The sequence below is a fragment of the Brachyistius frenatus genome, unplaced genomic scaffold (assembly GCF_029030835.1).
Source record: "Brachyistius frenatus isolate BFR_SWC_R1_liver_20210118 unplaced genomic scaffold, ASM2903083v1 Contig_190, whole genome shotgun sequence".
Taxonomy (NCBI): domain Eukaryota; kingdom Metazoa; phylum Chordata; class Actinopteri; family Embiotocidae; genus Brachyistius; species Brachyistius frenatus.
Window position 1 is genome coordinate 424253 of NW_027210789.1, and position 21743 is coordinate 445995.

Here is a 21743-nt window from a genome sequence, read left to right on the forward strand (position 1 = left end):
TTCTGTCTTGGCTATAATGATCTCTGAAGGGCCATTATCCTCTCTACTCTTCAAGCTTGTGTTTGCTCATTTTCAGAACATGAAAAAAATGTAAACCACAGGCCATGACTAATACTACTAACCAGAACCCAACCTAATTGAAATGTGACACTGATGTTAAAGCCAAGATTTTCCACAGTTATTTCCCAGAACACAAAACAAAGACATTTACTTTAACGAAGTGTTAATGCTGTTGTGATTCTGTGACATTTTTCTAAATTTGTGTGTTGTAAATCTGTCACTATACTTCATTGTAAAGCTCAGCTTTAAGATGAAGTCTTTCAATCACACAATAGGAAGGCAGACATTTCTTTTACACAGCTTTATCTTCCACAGATCCTTCTATTTAACAAGTCTATTCCTACACATCGTTAATAAGAATCAAAATACAGATGCACTACATGAATAATGCTGCCTCTTGAAGACAGCAGACAGTAATGTGAACTGACACACACAAATAGTCTAAATCAGCACCTGCTTGTTAAACGCAGGCCAAATCAATGGGATTCGTCAGGTATCCAACAACTGTGTTGACCCTTAAGCATGTCATGGTTTGTGTTGTGATGTTGTCAAAAACACATTTACTCAGTAGATTTCCAGTCAACTTCCTGCCTGGCAGAAACAGAACAGGGATGAATAAAAAAAAAAAAGTAAATCAGAGGTGTGTGGGTTTCTCTAATAGCAAGTCAGGGTTTGCCTTTTTCCCAGAAAAGGAAAACAGAGTACAGACATGCATCACATTAAAGGAAACACAATATAAAATTGACCCTGCTGTGAAGAGCTCTATTACATCTGCCGCTAGTGTGGGGTACATTCCCCGACATGGGATGAAACCAACACGCACAATATGAGACACATTTTCCTTAAAGTATGGTGACATGCATGAAATACTTTCTCATTGTCCCATGAAGTACTGTAAATGTCATCACTTCCTGCACAACAAGCACTCACTACAAAGTGTGTGAATGAACGTAAATGTCTCCATTAAACATTCTATATATTCTTTATGTTCACTGAAGCTAAGGATTTTTGCTGTTTTGTTAAAATCCATCAACAGATTAGTTAAAATATGATCTGAGAGATTAATGGATTAATAGATCAAATAAGAATAGAAGAGATGGTAGGTTTTAACATAAATAAAATGAGGACTGAGGACCCTGACTCTCTCTTTATAAAAAGCATACTTACTTTTATGCCTCAGCCCCGGCGATACCCATAGGTTGTCCTTCCGTCCGTCTATCCGTTGAATTATCGTGAATGCAGCATCTCAATGACGCCTTCAGGTAATTTCGTGAAGCTTGGCAAAGACATTCACTTGGTACCAAAGATGAATTGATAAGATTTTGGTGGTCGAAGGTCAAGTTCACTGTCATCTCACATTGACCCATGGACGTGAATTCAATATTTCAGGAAGGGAGGAAATTTCTTCTAATTTACTATGAGATTACATCTTCACCGTTTTCACTCGGCCCAAGTCTTTGTTTACAGTCTGATTCGCAACTAAAGACACGAGAATGAAGTTGGAGTTGTGAGATAATGTCTAGTGCTTTATCACCTTAGTGCTCTCAATCATCCCATCCCATTATCAATCCCATCTTGCCCAAGGACACTTAGGCATATGGACAGGAGGAGTCAATATTTTCAACTAAACAACTGTGTGTGTATGCGTGTGCGTGTGTGTGTGTGTGTGTGTGTCCGTTTGCAACGTGTGTTGTGTTACCACATTGCTCATCTATGTCCAAATTGCAGTCAGTAATCACGTCAAAACCATTCAAACTGATCTCAGAGAAGCAATGCTTGACATCATTGCACACAAGCATAGACAAAAATACACAAAAGGACATAAAGATTGTTGAAAAGACGTAGCAATCATGATGCTAACATATAAATATACAGTATACTACATGCATCCTAACAGGTGTCACAGATTTTAAGATAAATGCTGTACAGTGTTATAATATACAGTCTACTGAACATTTAGAGCAACATTTTGATATGTTTGAAAACTCACTCTCTTTCTTGCTGATGAGAAGCTTGATACCAGTCACATATTCATGAAGTACATTGGAAACTACACAAGTGAATAGTTAGCCAAGCTTAGCACAAAGGCTAGAATCAGGGGGAAACGCTAAACATGAAAGAATACTAAATAGCATTTATTATTTTGTTCAAAGAGAGAGCAAACAAGTTTACTGTCACATATTCTCTGTGACAGGAAAGGGGAGAAAAATGGAGCAGCTTTTTAAAAGCAATACCACACATTTAGTTATTGAACTATAAAACCAATATGGTGGAAAAACATGTTTTTGTCATTTGGGATATCAGATCAGTCCTCTCTTTCCATAAGGATGTGATTTCATTGATGTCAACCCCCCACTCTGACAAAGTTAATTAATACAACTTCAGATTTATATCTGCAGGTACCGCTTTCTAATGATAAGGACTAAAGAGCTTTGCACTAAAAATAATCTCTCAACACGATACAAAGAAATTCAAGGCAACTTAAACAAGTATTTATTCTCAAGGCATAATGCAATAGAAAGTGTCCAAGTTTCAAAGTTCTCTGATAATGCAGATTTGAAAGGTGGGCATTACATGCATTGATGTTCAAAGGTTATATCTCAACTTCCAGAGGAAGCATAAACTCATTGTCATTATAGAGCAGCCGAGGAGTCGTTCATGTCTGTCCCTGCTGCAGGAAGCAAGCTGCTACTAAAGACACTACTGCTTCAGGACAGACGTTGTCTATGTTGTCTCCAACTGACAGCAATATAACTCTTATTCTTTTGGTATATAACAAATTGAAAAAAACATGTAGCTTTAACTATTCATGGTGTTCACTGTTTCATCATTACCACTGCACCCTAAATAAATTCAAAGTAATATGACTACACCTTTCGGTGGCAACAATACATATTTCATGTTTAAATTGTATTAAATGATCCAAAAAGTGATGCTTATTGTAACAAACCTGTAGAGATTTAATTTATAACTCTGGTGGGAGGTGGTGGAGACCAAAACCAATCTTAAAGGTCCCATGTGTAGATTTTAGGAGGATTTATTGGCAGAAATGGAACATTATTTTCATGATTATCCTCTCATTAATCACCTGAAACTAAGAATTATTGTGTATTTGTTCCCTGACAATGAAACATTCATAATTACATGGGGGGCAGGTCCTCTTCCACGGAGCACGCCATGTTGCACTGTCAGGTTTCTACAGTAGCCCAGAAGAGACAAACCAAACACTGGCTCTAGAGCGGGCTTTTCACATTTTTCCTGAGCATCTTAGATTCTTAGATAATTACACTTTAAAATGTAGTTATGACTGAGGACTGTTGTTAGAAAAGACCAATCCTTTAAGAAATGAAAACGAGAATTGGCATTCATTTGTATTTATAAACCTTAGATTCTTGAGATTGAGCCTTTATTGGCTGTTATAAAAAATAAAAAAAAAAATATTTTTATTTTTTATTAACTTTATATAATTGTTATTTTTGAAAACTTACAATATCCAGCTGCTGGTTTACAGTTTTATAAGTTTTAACTTTCCTTTGTTGCGACATGCAGGTATTGTGCCATCTTTTCAGATATTTGATAAGATTTATGGACCAAAAACCTCTGGTTATTCAACATGTACAACCACCACACCTGACCCTCAGCTTCAGCTCCAGTGTCACTTGTTTCCGCAGAAATTTGAAACCTTATTTATATATTTAGAGATAAGCAGCCACTATGAGAGTAAACTACTGCCAACCTTGACATATAGGGTCTTTGGTCATGGCGTTAGACTGTACTGTCTTTTCTCTGTCCATGTTTGTATACATGCACTTGCAAAGTTGGTTGTTGGTTTTAATGGATACACTTGCATAACAGAAACCATCTGAAAGCCACTATGTTTTTCTCTGCATGCTTTAAAGAGATCACAGTTTGAGGGGGTAGGTTGTGGTTTATCTTTCAGCTAGAAGGTTTCATGCTTACTGGTGGTATATTTCATAAAAATAATGTGAGAAACACTTCAAAGACAATAGTACGTAAATGTCAAATCAACTCAAGACTCTTTGGTTTCTAACTGCCAGTCATGTAACCAACAATAAATGTTCCAGTGATTATTATCACCATTTTCAAGAACCAATATCCCAAGACAATTTTATTCCAGGAAACACCAATGCTGCTCTTTTTTTTTGTCTCCATCTCTAACACAATCTGTATGCCAGTGTTATTTCCATGTCATTTTGAATCCAAACTTTCTCTACTCGTGTATTCTTGTGAACGTTTTGATTTAAAAAAATGTGTTTTGTCAAATATAACTTCTCCCCTGTGGTTACTGCTACTCTAAGCCCACTCTGGATTTTTCTTGGCTTCAGTCTTGCCCCTTTCAACCCAAGCTTTATTCAGTTACTGTTTAAAACCCCACTCCCTCTGCTAAAGAGATTAATTTTAACCCTCACTGTTACTATAACCAAACACACACAGGGAGAATAAAAAAAAAAGTATTGAAACAATGGGGAACCAAGGTGAGAAGTGTGTTCGGGTAAAGAGTGATTTTCTCCATAAGGAAAACATAAGTAAATGCTACTCATGATCTCTCCTCCTCCTCATGTCCTTCAACCCCTTCATTTAATCACTTACAGAGAAGAGGAGACGAGACACTCCCAAACTAACTGCCCATTGGCCTACTGGTATTTGGGGGAGATTTTAACTGCTGAAGAGGGAGGGAGAGAGCTAAAGTCACTGGCAGCGTAGAGATTTTTGAATCATTGGCACTGGCCTGTCAGCAGGTGGCAGAGGGAGAGGATTCGGTGAGTGACGTTCAGTCCTTCAGAGAAAGAAAGAAAGAAAGAAAGAAAGAAAGAAAGAAAGAAAGAAAGAAAGAAAGAAAGAAAGAAAGAAAGAAAGAAAGAAAGAAAAGAGAAAAGTGAAAGAAAACCCTCAAGGGTAAGGCAGCTTTGTGATTTATCATCTTTCATTGTCATTTTTAACTTTCAGCTTAATTTCTACGTGTGTTTTATTATTTATTGAAGGGTTCGAAGTAGTACCCATCATTCGTCCAATTAACCTGTTGGTGTGTGACAATTTTACGAGGTATATTGGTCATTTTTGTTGAGACTCAGACGCATTCATTCTGACATCTATAAACACGTAGAAGCAATTTTCAACTAATTATCTGCTGTTAATTCTGCTTTGCTCAAGAGATCTACATTTTGTTTATTTCTACATTTCCCAGCTCTTTCCAGCTTTTCTTTCTCTCACTTTCTAACTTTCTCTTTATCTCTGTTTCACCTCTTTCTACATATTTGCTATCCCGTGGTGAGATGGTTTGCAAGGCTTGAATGAAGCAGTGCACATTCAAAGCCTTTCACCCTGGCTCTGCTGTGAGTTACGTGACAGTCTGAAGGTTAACTTGACACACAGAATTCATCAAGTGTCCCAAATATGAAGCTGCTCTCGTGTTAGTTTGGGTTTGCATTACAGCTCTTTGTTTGAGAAAACTTTCAAAGATCTTGTTGACGGGGTTCGACACCCTTAACAAAGTTATGTGAGCATTCATGCTCAATGTTCATACTGAAAGTGCTGTATTGTGTTTTCTTAGTGTATTGCAATGAAAAGTGTTTTGAGATAAATATGCGCATGTGTGAGCCCATATTCACCATCCATTATTTGTAACATGTTTTATATCAAAGACAGACAAAATATTAAAAAGTTGCCATAAGTTAGATAATTAATGAAAAAGTTAAAAAAGTTAAAATAATATAACATAAATCAACATGATTATTTCCCCATTGGATTTTTATATTTTAGAATTATTGCTTATGATCTATGTCTGGTTAATAACCGCACTGTACTGTAGATAATCCAATATTGTCTGTCAACAAAGCTGCCAGCACTAATGTTCCTCCATTATAAAAATATAAATATTCATAATAACTGTGTGCTGGGGTGATAGAAATTCTCACAGGGCTGTTGATCCAGAAGATTTACCTTTAATGCCACTGTGCTGGCTCAGGGAATACACAGAAGCCCTCCTAAAATGAGCTACAGATGTGGGCTCTCAGCCATGCAGAATGATGGAGAGAGGAGGAGGCAAAAAGAGAAGAGAGAGACCCACAACCCTGAGTGGGTGGCTTATAAAAAAAAGTGTTCAGATTGCATAACGTGACTGCTTTCATGGAAACATCAAAACTCCTGTTATGACGTTTTTTTGTTTTTTTTTCATTTACTTTCACTGATTGAAAATGACCCCTGGGCACATGAAAGCTACTGAAAACACTCCTTTATTATTTCAAAAATTTATCTGTGTGTAGAATTTAGGCAGTTTTATTAATGCCTTTTCAGCAGGTTAGGTTTTCATCTGACAGCCGCTCTGATGAGAACGGAGCCTATATGAAGCAAGGTCCTTATCGAGGTCTCCTTGTGGTCTGTATGGCAGCAGGAGGCAGAGAAAATCATGAAGATATGAGCTCTGTACTCAGACGATAATTGCTTTCAGCTTCGTTTTATTCATTTCAGTTTCCGTGTTCTGTCTGCAAGCTGCTGCATGGGGGAAGGAGGAGAGGAAAGGAATGTCCACAAGTTTTCAACCGCACATAAAGTCACAACTTTACTTCTTCTCATCCGCTGGCTTGTTGGTTTATTCCAAAGAGATGTGTCCTGAGTTGAAACCTGGTGAAACAGTCAGCCTTTTGTCTGAGGTTTAATGCCTCTCAAGAGAGGATATAGGGCAAATGTGGATAGACCAACTGAGTCTTCTGGAACTGCTTCTCTCCTTCTCTATTACCAATTCAACTTTTTCTCTACAGCTGTTTGCCTTCGTTTTGATTTGTGGTTGTCTATTCTTTCCTTTCTTTCTTTGTTGTAGCCTATAGTTTCACAGAGTCAGTTTTCAAAGCTCTAAAAGAGATTTTTCTGAAACACACGCACATACACAAGCATCCGTCAAAGCTTCAGTAAAAGGTGTCTGTCGATCCAGACTGTATTGTCTCTGGATAATTAAATTGCGGTTGTTACTTCTGGAGGTTCCCCTCCCACCTTCCCTGTAAGCTATTAAATACAAAGTTTCCCATACTGTACACACATGGACAGAGCATGTTTTTTTTCTCTCATGTAAACGAGTAAGCACACATCACACGCAGTCCACAAACATTTTACAGGCCCATTGACATAGCTCTGCTTTAACATAGATAAGTTATTGTCAGGAAGGAGTTTTTAACTGTGTTCATGGACATGTTGAATTTTACTTGCAGTCTGGATGAGCCATGTCTGACTTACTGAGTGCATCCTCTAGACTGAGGCCACTCTGTTTTCCTGCTTTGTCCTGCAGTTTTAGAAAGACTCGCGACAGTCAATTGCCTTTAGATCATGAATGTACTGAACACTGATCCCAAACCTGTGATGAACATCTTTATTTGACCGGTCCACTGGAATCCATCCAATAAGTCCTTTCTGTTTTTACAATAATCAAGTGAAAACTTTCTGTGTTAGTTTGTGTAATGACAGCAACTTTATGTAACAAACTTCTTGTATTCATCATTCAGTGGTACCTAATCTTGCCTTTCATTCCACATCCAACCACCAGCTGTTCTATACATCCATAATTATTATTTGAATACACGTAATCTATCATCTATCTATTTAATCCTTCCATTCATACATTCATCTGTCCATCATCCACCTCTCATCAGTTAACATCCTTCCATTTCTTACGTCACCCATTATTTAACCCTCTAACCATTCTTCTACCTGTTCATCCATCCACCTCTGTGGCAGTGACTCTCAAATACGACTGCTTCACTTCCCTCTTTATTCTCTATTTCCTCTCACCATTAATCCCTCCATCTGTCTCTCCTTCCCACACCGGTACACTCTCAGCAGTCAGTAACAGCCCTCTGCTATGCTTGGAAAGTCACAGTGCTATCTCCTCCAAAAGAAATAAGAAAAGGGGCTGAAAATAGTGAGCATCAAATAAAACCTTGACAGGGAACTATTAACATGCTTGTTAAGCATCTCTGTGAGCCAGTACTCAGTGCTATTACACATGGCTATAGCACACTGTCTATAATGTTACTAACTGCTAGAGTTGCAGTGATTTAAACACACTCCCTCCATCATTCCTTCTCTCACCTATTAACTCTCCTTCACTCACTTCATCTCTCTCACTCTACAGTTTTTTCATCTTTGTATTTCCTTTCTCTCCATTTCCTTCTCTTAATGTCCCATAGTTTCATCTCTGGTAGACCTTCCTAAGCTTTCGCCCACAAATAATCTCTGAAGTCCAAGTTTTGACCACCACATAGGGTAAAAACAACAGTTTGCCAGTGATGTCATAGCTTGGATTGTTTGCACAGGCACCAGTCTCGGACCTCAAGCTTTCAACTGGTAGGAGTCAAATAGACAGCTAAAATAACCAAAAAGGTCGAGCATACTGAGTTTGGACTCGTTAGAAGCAGATCGTGGTAATTGTATGTCTATTCGCCTTCCTAAAAAAGGACTGGAGCCTTTTGAATCACAGAGTTACTTCATGTATAAATCATCAGATTTAAGATTCATATGCCAAAGTTTACTTAGCTGAAAAAAAACGGTGTCCATTTGAGTAAGAGAAGTGACTTTCCACTTTGGCTACTAAAAAAAAATGCATTTACATATCGCTCAGCATGTCAGGTATTCTCAGTTTCTTCCCTGCTCTGTTAATCTGATAATGATATCATCATGGTAGAAAGAGGATTGGCAGGTTTTAAGTCCACTTGTTGACATTTAAATTCTCTGACTAATGGTCAGGTCTGTGTCCAATGGAAGTTTAAGTATCTGTTTCTTTCTCTGCACAAATTCTTACTTTCCCAGCTGTTTCAGTCTTTGATGCTCAATGAGCAAATGTTTTGACTGTAGGGGTTTTCAAGTGATCAATTTCTACTCTTCAGAATTCAGCTGTGAGCAAACTAAATTTCAAGATAATTTAAAGTTTATAGTAAAATGCAGCTAAAACATGAAAATAAAATTTTTAGAGAGTTAGTTTTTCATCATGAAGGCATGCTGGAAAAGTATAAAATCACAACTGCCTGTTTGTTTTTTATGTTTCTGTCTTCTGTGCTTCAGTGTGTAGAGCTGTTGCAGGTTTGGCATTTCACTTTGCCTGTATGTTTCACAGAATAATCCTGTATGATTTCAAGCAAGTCCAACATATTTATTCAAGCATATGCTACCATATAGTTTCCAGTGGTCAGGCATCACCCAATTTATTGCTGAACTTTCACTCACTCTATTAGAGGTTTTCTGTTTCCAAAGACCACACAAGCTCAGCACAGTTAGATCAGAAGATCCTTCTTCCACTTTTAAAACTTTTAAACCAGAAATTTAAAATCAGACCAAAGTCCAAAAGAGGTCTACTGAAGATTAAACCAGGCGTACTATTTTGAAAGCATGTAATTTAGCTCCTTGGGGAAGCCGCTGCAAGGTTTTAAGTTCACATGACATCACTGTCATTAAACACAATGACATCATCACCGAGGACAAGTTTCTGCACTCTCTGAAGCTTTGAAACGCCTGACTGAGCACAATTTATGGTTTAGAGAAAAAGGACCTCTGGCAAAGTGATGACTACTCACTTTCTGCTGCCATATTGGAGAGTGGGAGCATCATTTTACAGGAACACACACACACACACACACACACACACACACACACACACACACACACACACACACACACACACACACACACACACACACACACACACACACACACACACACACACACACACACACACACACACACACACACAAGGGGTGACATAATGGTTCAGCTTTTCTGAGATTAAATATACAGTAGCGTGCCCCACTGAATGTAATGTACTTTATGTATCACCCCGACAGCATTTCTGTCCTCAATTCTATAAAACACTGACACTGTGAAGAAAACAAACATGACCCTCTTTCAACCCAGAGACTCAGGTCCAGTCAGCCACAACGAGAAAAACGTAGACAGTTTCAGTGGTCCGTTTCATAAAGTTTGTGCCAAAGATACAATCTGTGTAAAATGTATAGACCAGCACCAGAGAACAGATGGAAAATTTCATCATATGAAGCTTTCACTCATTCCACTCTGTGAGAAGTTAATTTCTTGTGCCTAACAGTCACCAGTGAGGTGTTCGATTTGTTCTTTTAGATTCTGTCGGTGAACAAGGCTGCATTACAAAAAGAGAAAAGTACACAATTGCCTATGGGACCTCAGAGACTCCCAGGGGCCCAAGTTCACTTCGTTTTTGCCCTTACAATTTGACTGATCACACATATATGAGAGATTTGAAGTCTGAAGTAGACTGAGCTATATAAGTGTTCCACAATCTGATTGAAAAAGCATTGAGGAGTCATCTTCAACTTTGTGAACTGAAATGTAACAGTCAACAGTCCCCTCCAGTATTTACAGTTTCCAACATGCAATGATATCTGCATTAAGAAAAAATGGTCTCGGATACTTTCATTACACGTGAACAGTGCATGTTCAGTGTTTTGTTTAGTGAATAAGCAACAAAGTGATTGTGAGCCTTGAGTGAAAGTCAGACGCTCAAACTGACAGAATCAGGCCAAGCAGGATAAGAATAATGCCAAAAAGTAAATCACTTAAAAAGTCATTATAAAACTAGCATTCATCTCAGATAATCAGCAAGGAGACTTATCAAATTGATCAAAATTATAAACAGTGTTTGGGATGTTTGTCAAAGCAATAGCACTTTCTGGATGCAGGAGATCATGAGGAATATATGCTGTCTCAGTTCAGAGAGTGGGATTACGCAATCGGAGCTCAAATTAAGTACAGACTTATTCCCTGAACAATTTTTTTTTCACAAATTTTAATAAACTGATTCTAGTGATTTGGGACCCAGAAAAGAATAGCTTTGCACATCACAACTTGGAGTAAACAAATTCAGCAATGACACCAAAATGACTTCACAGCCCACCTCTGTTCCTGGGGGCTTGAGCTACATATTGGCAAACAGCAGGTAGATTTAGGGACTTCCTGGAGTTTTGTAATCACCAGTTGCCAGGCAACTAACTAACTCTCAAAGAAAGTGAATAATTTCCCCAAATTATGAAGTTTTCCTTTAATGATGTACCATACACTGTTATTTGAATGCACTGGGTAAAATAATAGTAAACACTTTTGTGTTTTTGTTTTATATGCTGGAACACTAATGGCTTTCATTGCACAAAATACCTTTCTCTCTTTTTACTATTTCATACTATTTTATGATAGGTTTTCAATTTGGAGAGAGCCAGTCCCTACCTCCTTGAGAGTTTTACTGAAAAATGAACCCTGCATTTTCCATGCACATATATGCTGTCAAAGGTTTTATTGATTGTTTTTTTTTAGACATATAAAATTGATTGCATTCCATTGCTAGACTTGAAACTATCATGTAATGGTTTCTCTTCATTTCAGCTGAAGATCAGCGGTCATAAATGTGTCTGTCCTGTGTGCACTGAATGTCTGTCTTGTTTTAAAGAAGAAAAATGAAGAAAAAAATAACAATTATCTGCTCTTACCTTGACCTTTAGCCATGACCACTGTGCTCTTGTGGAGGGCCCTGTGCCTGCTGGCCCTACTCTGCTCCGTGTCACACCTCAGCTCTGCCGACAACAACCCAGAACCCTTGGCCCAAGAGCAAGGAGTCACCTTCAGCCATGTCTATAAAATTGACATCCCCGGGAGCTCCAGTTGTAAACTCGAAAACCTGCCAGCCCAGGACAAAACAGGTCATTAAAAAAGATATAAATGAGAGATCAAGAAAGAGAGAACAATTATAGATAGATTTAGGAATATTGAGTGCACTTTCTTCCTCTTTGGGCTGTTCCTTTTTCAATAGTAATACTTGTACCTATTTCTGTGTATGACCATTAAGTACATTTTTGGCATATTTTGCAGGTCTGCAGACAGACACGACAAAAAATGGAGAGAATGACATTGTCTTCAAACACAACATTAGGCTGCAGACACCAAAATGTGACTGTGGAGAGTCTGAAAACTTCAAGTCTCTGTTGTACAGAGTCAATGGACTGGAGGAAGAAGTCACCTACCTAAAGACACAGTGTTCTCAGGGATGTTGTGGAAGAGGTGGAGGTAGGTTGTGTCACGGCCTAATATAGCTGCATAAATGACATGGGAAGTAAAGTCTTGATCCAGAATTCAATTCAGGGAAAGGTGGAGGTTCTGGGAGTCAGGAAGATGCACAGAATTATGTTTTACACTCTGACAATAGTATTTCCTGTGAGCAAGGTACTTTTACCACTAATCTGGTATGTGCAGGCATAATCAATAATCCTACAGTATGAGTGGGTACTGCAACTGCAACTGCAAACAGTATAAACTTTCATCCATATCATCATCAAGGTGTGGACACAAGCTGCAGTGACCATGGTACCTACCAACACAACACCTGCAGCTGCCTCTGTAACCCCGGATGGGAAGGCCCGGACTGCTCTGTGTCCTCCTGCCCTGACGAGTGCAATGACAACGGCCGCTGCGTGGACGGGAAATGTGTGTGCCATCAGGGCTACACAGGAGACGACTGCAGCCAGCTGATGTGTCCAGACAACTGCAACGACAAGGGACAGTGTGTGGACGGAAAATGTGTGTGCTTCCCGCACTTCACGGGGGAGGACTGCAGCGTCCAGAAGTGTCCTAATGACTGCATTGGAAATGGCCAGTGTGTGGACGGCAAATGCATCTGCGACGAAGGCTTTTTTGGGGAGGACTGTTCATTAGGTAAGATATTAATATGCTTATCACACATTCTATCAATCGTTCAGTCTCAAATTGTTGTTTTGAGCACGTTTTCCAAGTTGTAATAGTTGTTTTGGATCCAGGTAGCCGGGCTGCCATTTTTTAAAGGTAAACAGGGATACAACTTGGTAAACAAATGCATTCAGTATTTTTTTATGCATGGAATATATCATGTATTTTCATCCACATGGTTAGAAGAGTCTTTGAGGATTGTAGAAATACAGCTTTTAGAAAAAACTATGAATAACTCGACCGAAGGCATGCTAACATATGAAGAGCTCAGTGAGCTAGTGGTTAACTAACTTAGCGGACAAGCTAACAGCTAATATTACAACATGCTAGAAGTTGACAATAAAAGCTCTCCAAGGTATCTTCAATTTGTTTCTGTAGTTTGCTGTTTTGAGATTGGGAGGAACGGCCTGCCTGATCTGAACCCGAGTGGTGTTTGGTTATTGGACTTCTGTGCTAGTCACAGTTTGGCGCCTGGAAAGACTTGGCAAGCCCAAACGTGTAGTGAGGGTAAACCGGGAACATCTGGCGGAGGAACCTGTCCGGGAGGTCTTCAACTCTCACCTCCGGAAGAACTTCTCACACATCCCGAGGGAGGTTGGGGACATGGAATCCGAGTGGACCGTGTTTGAAGCCTCTATTGTAGACGCGGCCGCTATGAGTTGTGGTTCAGAAGGTCATCGGTGCTTGTCGCGGCGGCAACCCGAGAACCCGGTGGTGGACACCGGGGGTGAGGGAAGCTGTCAAGCTGAAAAAGGAGGCCTTTCGGGTGTGGTTGGCTCAGGGGTCTCGTGAAGCAGCTGAGAGAGCAGGCCGGAAGGGCTGCAGCTGCGGTGGTCGCGGATGCTAAAACTCGGGCATGGGAGAAGTTTGGGGAGGCCATGGAGAAGGACTTTCGGTTGGCCTCAAGGAAGTTCTAGCAAACCATCCGACAACTCAGGAAGGGAAAGCAGGGCCTGCCCAAGGCTGTTCACAGCGAGGGGGGACTGCAGACTCGGACAGGGACACTGTCGGGCGGTGGAAAGAGTCCTAAACCCGACCAGCATACCCCCTGGAGAGGAGGCAGCATCTGAAGACTTGGTGGGGGTCGCACCCATATCCCTGGCAGAGGCCGCTGAGGTACTCCAAAAGCTCCCCGGTGGCAAGGCCCGGGAGTGGATGAGATCCTTCCTGAGATGCTGAAGACGCTGGACATAGCTGGGCTGTCTTCAATGTCGCATGGGGGATGGAAAGAGTACCCATCAACTGGCAAACCGGGGTGGTGTTTACTATCTTCAAAAAAGGGGGCCGGATAGTGTGCTCCAACTATCGGAGTATCACACTACTCAGCCTCCCAGACTAAGCTTATGCCAGCATGCTGGAAAGAAGGCTCCGACTGTTTGTCGAACCTCAGATTCAAGAGGAGCAGTGTAGATCCCATCCCGGAACAGTGGACCAGCTCTTTACCCTCGCAAGACTACTGGAGGGGTCCTGGAATTTTTCCTATCCAGTCTACATGTGCTTTGTGGACTTGGTGCTGCCGGAGTGCAGGGTGCCGGACCTGTTGCAACGGGCCATCCGGTCTCTGTACTACTGCAGTAGGTGTGTTCGTATTCTCTGCAATAAGTCAGACATGTTTCTGGTGGGTGTTGGCCTCCGCCAGGGCTGTCCTCTGTCACCAATCCTGTTTGTGACTATGTGTGTGTGTGTGTGTGTGTGTGTGTGTGTGTGTGTGTGTGTGTGTGTGTGTGTGTGTGTGTGTGTGTGTGTGTGTGTGTGTGTGTGTGTGTGTGTGTTCATGGACAGGATATCTAGGCGCAGCGGGGGGGGAGGAGGACGTCAGGTTTGGGGGTCTCGGGATCGCCTCTCTATTGTTTGCAGATGATGTGATCCTGTTGGCCTCTTCAGACCTCCAGCATTCACTGGGGATGTTTCCAGCCGAGAATGAAGTGGCGGGGATGAGAGTTAGCACCTCCAAATCTGAAGCCATGGTGCTCTGCTGGAAACCGGTGGATTGCTCCCTCAAGCCAAGCAGTTTAAGTATTTCGGGGTCTTGTTCACGAGTGAGGGTCGGATGGAGCGGGAGATTGACAGGCGGATCGGTGCGGCTGCAGCAGTAAAACAGGCGCTGCATCGGACCGTGTTGGTGAAGAGGGAGCTGAGCCGGAAGACAAAGCTTTCAATTTACCGGTCGATCCTCACCTATGATCACGAGTTCTGGGTCGTGACCAAAAGAACGAGGTCGCGGCTACAAGCGGCCGAAATTAGTTTCCTATGTAGGGTGGCTGGGCTCAGCCTTAGAGATCGGGTAAGGAGCTCGGAAATCAGGAGGATATTAGAGTTAGAGTTACTCCTTTGTGTCAAAAGGAGTCAGCTGAGGTGGTTCGGGCATCTAAACAGGATGCCTCCTGGGCGCCTACCTCTTGAGGTTTTCCAGGCACGCCCAACTGGCAGGAGACCCTGGGGAAGACCCAGAAAAAGCTGGAGGGATTATATCTCCCAGTTGGCCTGGGAACGCCTTGGGATCCCCCCTGGATGAGCTGGAAAATGTTGCGGGGGAGAAGGAAGTCTGGGTCAGGTTGCTTGGCCTGCTACCACTGTGACCCAATCCCGGAAAGGCAGAAGATGATGGATGGATGGATGGACAGTTTGCTGTATACACCTCCCCATATAGTTGTGTTATCAGGATTGTACATATTTTCATTTAATAAAAAAGTGTTTTATTTATTTATTGATTTATAAATTGGGTGAAAGTTCTTAACTTGTTAATCGTCAGTTAGCCGGGTAATAGTTAGTAAGAAGCTCTTTTAAAATGGAGAAGATCCAAACTGTCAGTTGGCGCAGTTTTTAGGTTTTTATCCTTAAACAGGACTAAACATGGACTGTTACAGCTTTGATAGACAGAAAGTCTATGACTAACTTGGTGGAACATTTTTCAAGTAAGAAAAGCTCACTTGATGTCCATGTACACATAAATCCTTAATGTTTTGTGGCTGTGGTCAGTTTTCATCTTACCCAGCAACATTTCCTGTCACCATTTAATGAATTCTGTAGAGAAGAATAGTGTCTGAGTGGGCATATTCCTCTGTTAACTTTTTATGACTAAATTATGTATTTAGGGTGCGTATTATAACTTTTTATGACCCAGCCTTGCATTTAGTTTGATCTGTGTTTCTCCTGAGACATTGGGATTCATATTTAACTTTGTAATACAGTCACCTCCATGGCTCTGACATTAGGCCCAGTATTTTAACAGCTAGCTCACACAGCACAGATGCTACAAGGAGCTCTGGGACCATTAAAAATATAACACTTGCCCCTAATGCCCCGTTCACCTTCATATAAATTTCCTTCCTGCGTCATTTAGTAAAAACCTTTAGATCCTGCCGGAATAATTGTGAAGAGTAATGAAATTGTGCTTTGGTCAGCGATCTGCCTCCATCTGTTTAATTTATGTTTCACCATCTCCAACTCATTATATCCAGTCATTCATACAGGTTCACAGGGTAGGCTGGCAGTAGTCACTGGCTTTGCTGCTGCATCTTGCCAGCTGCTCAGCACCAACAAAAACAGGCCACCTGCTCACCTAATATTTAATGTCTCTTACCGGGCTCTTTGAAAACCAAAAAGAGCAATGACGGATAAAAGATTCAATGAGAGCTCTTAGCATAGTAGATCAGCAAATTTACCAAATCTTTCTCATATTTGCGACTTTAGTTAGCTTTAACCTTTATAAGATATAATGGTTATACAGTATAATGACCAGCAGAGTCCTTTATACTGCTTCTCTCAAAGATCAGTCTGTCCAACTAAACCCTAACTGTTTGCAATAATCAGTCAGCTAAGTAAGAGTAGTGGAGTGAGTTTAGTGATGATGGCCATTGTGACCTATTTCTGTGGAATTCAAAGCATCTTTCCTCACAGTTATTTCAGATAGAGCAGCTGAAGGGGCCCATTCAGTGGGCTGACCCTGTGACCACAGCGTCTTTGGTCTCCAGATAACTTATGACATCAGGTCACATAATACCATAGGAATATAAGAATGCCCATCACTCTTTTGGAGCTCCATCTGGCTTTTACCCTGCAGAAGAATCATCACCTTCCCTGCTAAATCCACTGCTCACTAGACCACTATTGCTGTACTGCCTCAGGAGCAGAGTACAAATTGCATTTTTCAAAAGTCTAAGGTGAGGACAGCAGAAATGTGAGCAGCAGCAGCAACAGCAGCAGCAGCCAGGAATCGGCACTGAATTCATACTGTGAATCAATTCTCCAGCAAAATGGAATATTTGGCTGCAGGTGAACAACACAAAGTCCTCATCTCTTGAACTTTAAAATAATATTTTGTATATGGCAGCATCTGTCTATTCTTCTCTATGGCATTTCTCCCTCTGCATTTAGCCTACAGCGCAGAGCCTATACTTTAAAGCAGGAGATCTTTTGCGTCGAGTGGATCCACCAAAGTCCACTCCACAAACCATTCCAGGTCCTTAACCACAGTTCTAGAAACTGCAAAAAGAGCATAAATGATTCAAACTTCACAGTAGCAGGTCAGCTATGTCAAACCTTAGATTTAGTTTATCCTATCTGTATTTTGCTCTGCAAAAAGGCAAAGAATAGCTATAAAGGTCTAGAGCTTCGTGTGTAGGTGCTGTTGAATGGAGTCCAACATCAACAGTGGCATTGTGTCAAAGGAAAAGTAAGAAGGAAGGGAAAAAAAATACATCGTGTTTATTTTACATGTTAGCAATAATAGTGGTAATAAGCAGCGGGAGAAGAGTCCAAAAGCAAAACAGTGGAGACATTCTTCTGTTTTATATGGCTACTTGCCATTTCAACACCTGGATGATGGATGTCAATCTGCTCTCTGAGTGATTATGGCAATGGGAGTATTGAAATATGGCTTTAGATACGCTACACATCCAGGGTAGTGTAATTTCATTCCTTGCCAGGGATGTTAACAGTCTTTGCTTTAATGTTATTTTTTGTCTTCACTATCAAAGGCAGATAGATGCCTTGTGGCTTAGAAATCAGCAGTGCTTTAACAATGAAAATATTGTTTTAGCCTTTACTCCTTAACTCATGTCTATCCATCAGATTATATTAGAAAAGCAGGCACATCTAATGAGGTAATCTAAATATCATGCAGGTGAGATTATTGAAGCTGTTTAAAGCCTTGTTAACACAAGGCAGATGCTTTGGATTAAACTTTATTATTGTATCTTCTTTGGCTGTCTCAGAAATGTTTCCTTTCTTTCATAGACACTTTGGTAAGAGATTTAGTTCAACATCATGTACACTTTGAACTTTGTCCTCAATTTAAAACCATATTTGGCCATTTTTTTCAAGTTTGCCAGTTATGTCTTTGTAAACATGGTTCAGGATTGAGTCACATGTCTAACTTTAGAATATTAATAAACAAATAGGCAGGATAATAGGACACAGGGAAACAAAGAGAGAGCTCGGTTGAATCACCATTTCCTTTGTCCTGAACATCATAAACACTGTTATTTTGTTGTTTGTGTTCACTTGCTATTGACTTTTTCAGAAGTTCAGAAATGTTGTTTCGGTCATAATTCATATTCAGTCATAAGGAAACAATAATCCCTATTACTTTCCATGATGCCAAATGTTAAATGTTAATTTATTCACCCCAGCTGTTTTGAAATATTATTTTAGGGTAAAGATTGTTGATCGTCGTGTCAAGAGTGGTAACAGTGGAACATTAACTGCTCCTGGATGGAAAAGGGGCTGTTACAATTGAGGAAAAACATTGAACTTCCTGACTTGTGGAGCGGCATTTAAATCTGATGTGAATTCCTTCCCTTCCAAAGTTATGGCGGACTCCTTCACCACTCGGTTCACAATTTGTCACTTGAAACATGCTCCTGTGTACCATGTTTTACTCCTCAAAATTAACCACACTCTACCATTTTTTCCCGATATCAGGGCCACACAAAGTTCCTCTTGTTTGTGGAAAACCTCCCTCCCCAACACTGCTGACGTGCTGTCTTCTGACTTTTGGCTGCTGTTTTGTTTTTGTACTCCCCCATAGTTACAGTATATACCTTAGTGTCCTCCCCTCTTACTGTATTTTTTCCATAATCTCCATTGGAGCACATTGGCCTTGTATAACCACTGAAATACAATATTTCTTTCCAGTTATTTCTGTCTCAAACTCAGGGAGAAACCTCCATGCTTTTGCTTGGTCAGGACTTCTTCTTTGGTTCTTGTAACAAGCTGATTTAGACAATATATTTTCACGGTCTTTAGGTAATTGCAATATGTGTGGACATGTACATGAGGTTGAAATACATAGTCTGAGAGAAAAAGATCAAGGAATGTAATTTAAAAATGGAACATTATTAATATTTCAACCTCTTTCAGTCCTCGGTCCTCAGGGTATGCGCTTGGTCCAAGTGACAGACGTGTCTCTCCTGGTTGAGTGGGAGTCCGTTCAAGGGGCTGATTATTACATTTTGACATATCACCCCAAACATGATGAGGGGGCCTTGGAGCAGGTAGGATGTTTTTTTTTTTGTCATATCAGTGTCAAATAAAGCGTGTGGCATAGAGCTATATTTTTATAACATCTTACTAACTCATTAATTTCAACCCACGGTATCCTAGGTTCGCATTCCCAACACAGAGAACTCCTACCTCATCACAGGACTGACTCCTGGCACCACCTACATTGTCCAAGTGTATGCCGTCATCAGAGAAATCCAGAGCCAGGCAGACATAATTGAAGCCATGACAGGTGAGCACGGACGGCTTTCATCAGGACTGAGGAACAACAATGAGGCTTTCAAATGTGTTTCCATTGATTAAATTGATATTTTTCAGAATAATCACTGGTGAAGTAAAATTAGGCAGAATGCAGCATGTTGCCTTGAAATGAGTGGGTGGTTTAGAGTAAAGGCATATGTCACCTATTACAGGCTCATTCTGCTGTGAGGCCAGCTGTGGCCTGCAAGTCTGAGGGATGTACTTAGATTTTCTGTGGATTTAATAGTCACATTCGGGTCAAACGTAAGTATGTGTGTGATGAGGTATAAAAACACTTACATGTCAAACTCCTAAATGTTTAGCGGAAGGAAGTGTTGCGGATTCAATACTACATATTGAACATTGACTTTTCAGATTTGAAAAGTATCACTTATTGATCGTATTTCTTCATATGGCCTGCTTAAGGAGTATATTTATGAATGAATGGGCAGCCTGTTATTTGCTCTTACCTTTGGAGGACAAGCATCCCCCCCCTGTATTTATATGTTTATCTGCCATCTAGTTCTTTCACACCATTGCTATGCAAAAAAGCAACAAGCTGAAGCCTGTGATTACTAAGTTTTTCATTAAGCACTGGTTGGTTGAGCATTAAATCTTAAGGTAATTACAAGGGAATGGCTCCACAGATGTGTTTAATGTAACAGATGTGGTAGGAGACAGATGTGCAGAGAAAGAGATTGACAGGATTGATGGTAGTGAGTGAGACTTTAAAAAAATGGGAGAGACTGAGTCTGACGCTAACGTGTGGTTAGGCATGTTTGCCACGGAAAACCTCACAGAGCATAGCATTCCCATATGGGCATGAGAAAACACGCCATCATCTGGTTTATGGCTGTGTAAGGAGTACACAGCAAGAGACATTTCACTGGTCACATAGTTTTCATTTTAACTTCAAACGATGATCTACTTCAAAAGAGGGTTTAAATGAATGTTTTTCTGTTTCCCTTAGCAAAACAAAATAGCCGGCATGAAAAAATGCTGAGTATTTTAATTTGGTAAGATTTGTTTTCTTTGATGGTTCTGTTTGGTCTTTTTTCACCATATGCCTCAAATGCAGAGGTCCCTCCTCGCTATGACAACGTTCACTACTGTCATATGTTCCCTGTCTGTAAATACAATTACATGTATTTCATGTTCTCATGAAAAGGTGTGCTAAAGCATGTTTCTAATCTTTGACAGTAGAGAAGGATAGCAGTTATGTGCAGTGATGGAAAGATCACTGGAAAGTTATACTGTTACTTTAAAGCAATTTTATTCAAGTAGAAGTAAAATTACTTGTGTAAAAACAAACCCAGACAGTCTGAGTAAACATTAGTTGGCAGGACGAAGAAAAGATAAAAACCTTATGAGTCCTCCATATGAGTGACTTTCATTTTCTTTCGGAACAAAGAACAAATATATTAATATCATTTGGTTTGGGGATTTTCTAGATGGCCAAAAGGGAAATTCCTGCTTGGCCCTACTCCTCAGGAACGTCATATTTCAGTGTGATAGAAAATCATTGTGTAGTTCGAGGACATGCGGGCACAGAGCAGGGCAGATACTTTTGATTACACAAGCTTTAATGCAGGCTTTTCGGTAAGGGGTTTGTGTCTGTACATCCAGTTCCATCAAAGCTTGTGTCCTTCCCAGATGTCTCAACTATTGATGATATAAAAGTTATTGGCCAGACTGAGGTCTCCATTCAGGTGGACTGGAAGAACCCACCAGCTGAGGTGGATTACTTCAGGCTCACACACACTGACCCGGCAGGACAGGAGGAGGAGCTGAACGTACAGCAGAGCCAAGAGGCGCGCATCAAACACACTTTTGTGGGTAAGTCTTGTAACAGAGGGAACACAAGTTTGCACAGAACACATGATGCACTGACATGTTTCTACAGTAGCTCAGAAGAACTAAACACTGAATCCAGAGATGACCTTTTGTGTTTTCCTGAGTTTCTCAGCCACTGTAGATTCTCCTTAATGCTTGGAGAGGGAGGAGGAGGAGGAGGAGGAGGAGGAGGAAGGGGGAGGGGCGAGGGATGTTCAGTTGGTTGCAATCTGCAACCTCACCGCGATATCTGACACACTGCTCCTTTTGGTAGTGGTTTCATGCTAAATGCTTTAATCTTTCTTTTGAAGTGCTTTATAAATAAAACTTACAAACACACA

The 21743-nt window shown here is 40.6% G+C and overlaps 1 protein-coding gene across 2 annotated transcripts in view; it reads left to right on the plus strand.

Moving 5' to 3' along the window:
• tnn (tenascin N) overlaps positions 1 to 21743 on the plus strand; it is a 169000-nt gene that overhangs the window by 127569 nt on the left and 19688 nt on the right. The window contains exons 2-8 of one of the 2 annotated variants that reach the window (XM_069718332.1): positions 4871 to 4977; positions 11589 to 11786; positions 11956 to 12150; positions 12421 to 12795; positions 19189 to 19322; positions 19432 to 19561; positions 21223 to 21405. In XM_069718332.1, coding sequence (XP_069574433.1) covers positions 11591 to 11786; positions 11956 to 12150; positions 12421 to 12795; positions 19189 to 19322; positions 19432 to 19561; positions 21223 to 21405 — 1213 coding nt within the window. In that variant the 5' untranslated portion in view covers positions 4871 to 4977; positions 11589 to 11590. Of the gene's footprint in view, positions 1 to 4818; positions 4978 to 11588; positions 11787 to 11955; positions 12151 to 12420; positions 12796 to 19188; positions 19323 to 19431; positions 19562 to 21222; positions 21406 to 21743 lie in introns of those variants that run through there. The other variant, XM_069718331.1, reaches the window with a different exon arrangement.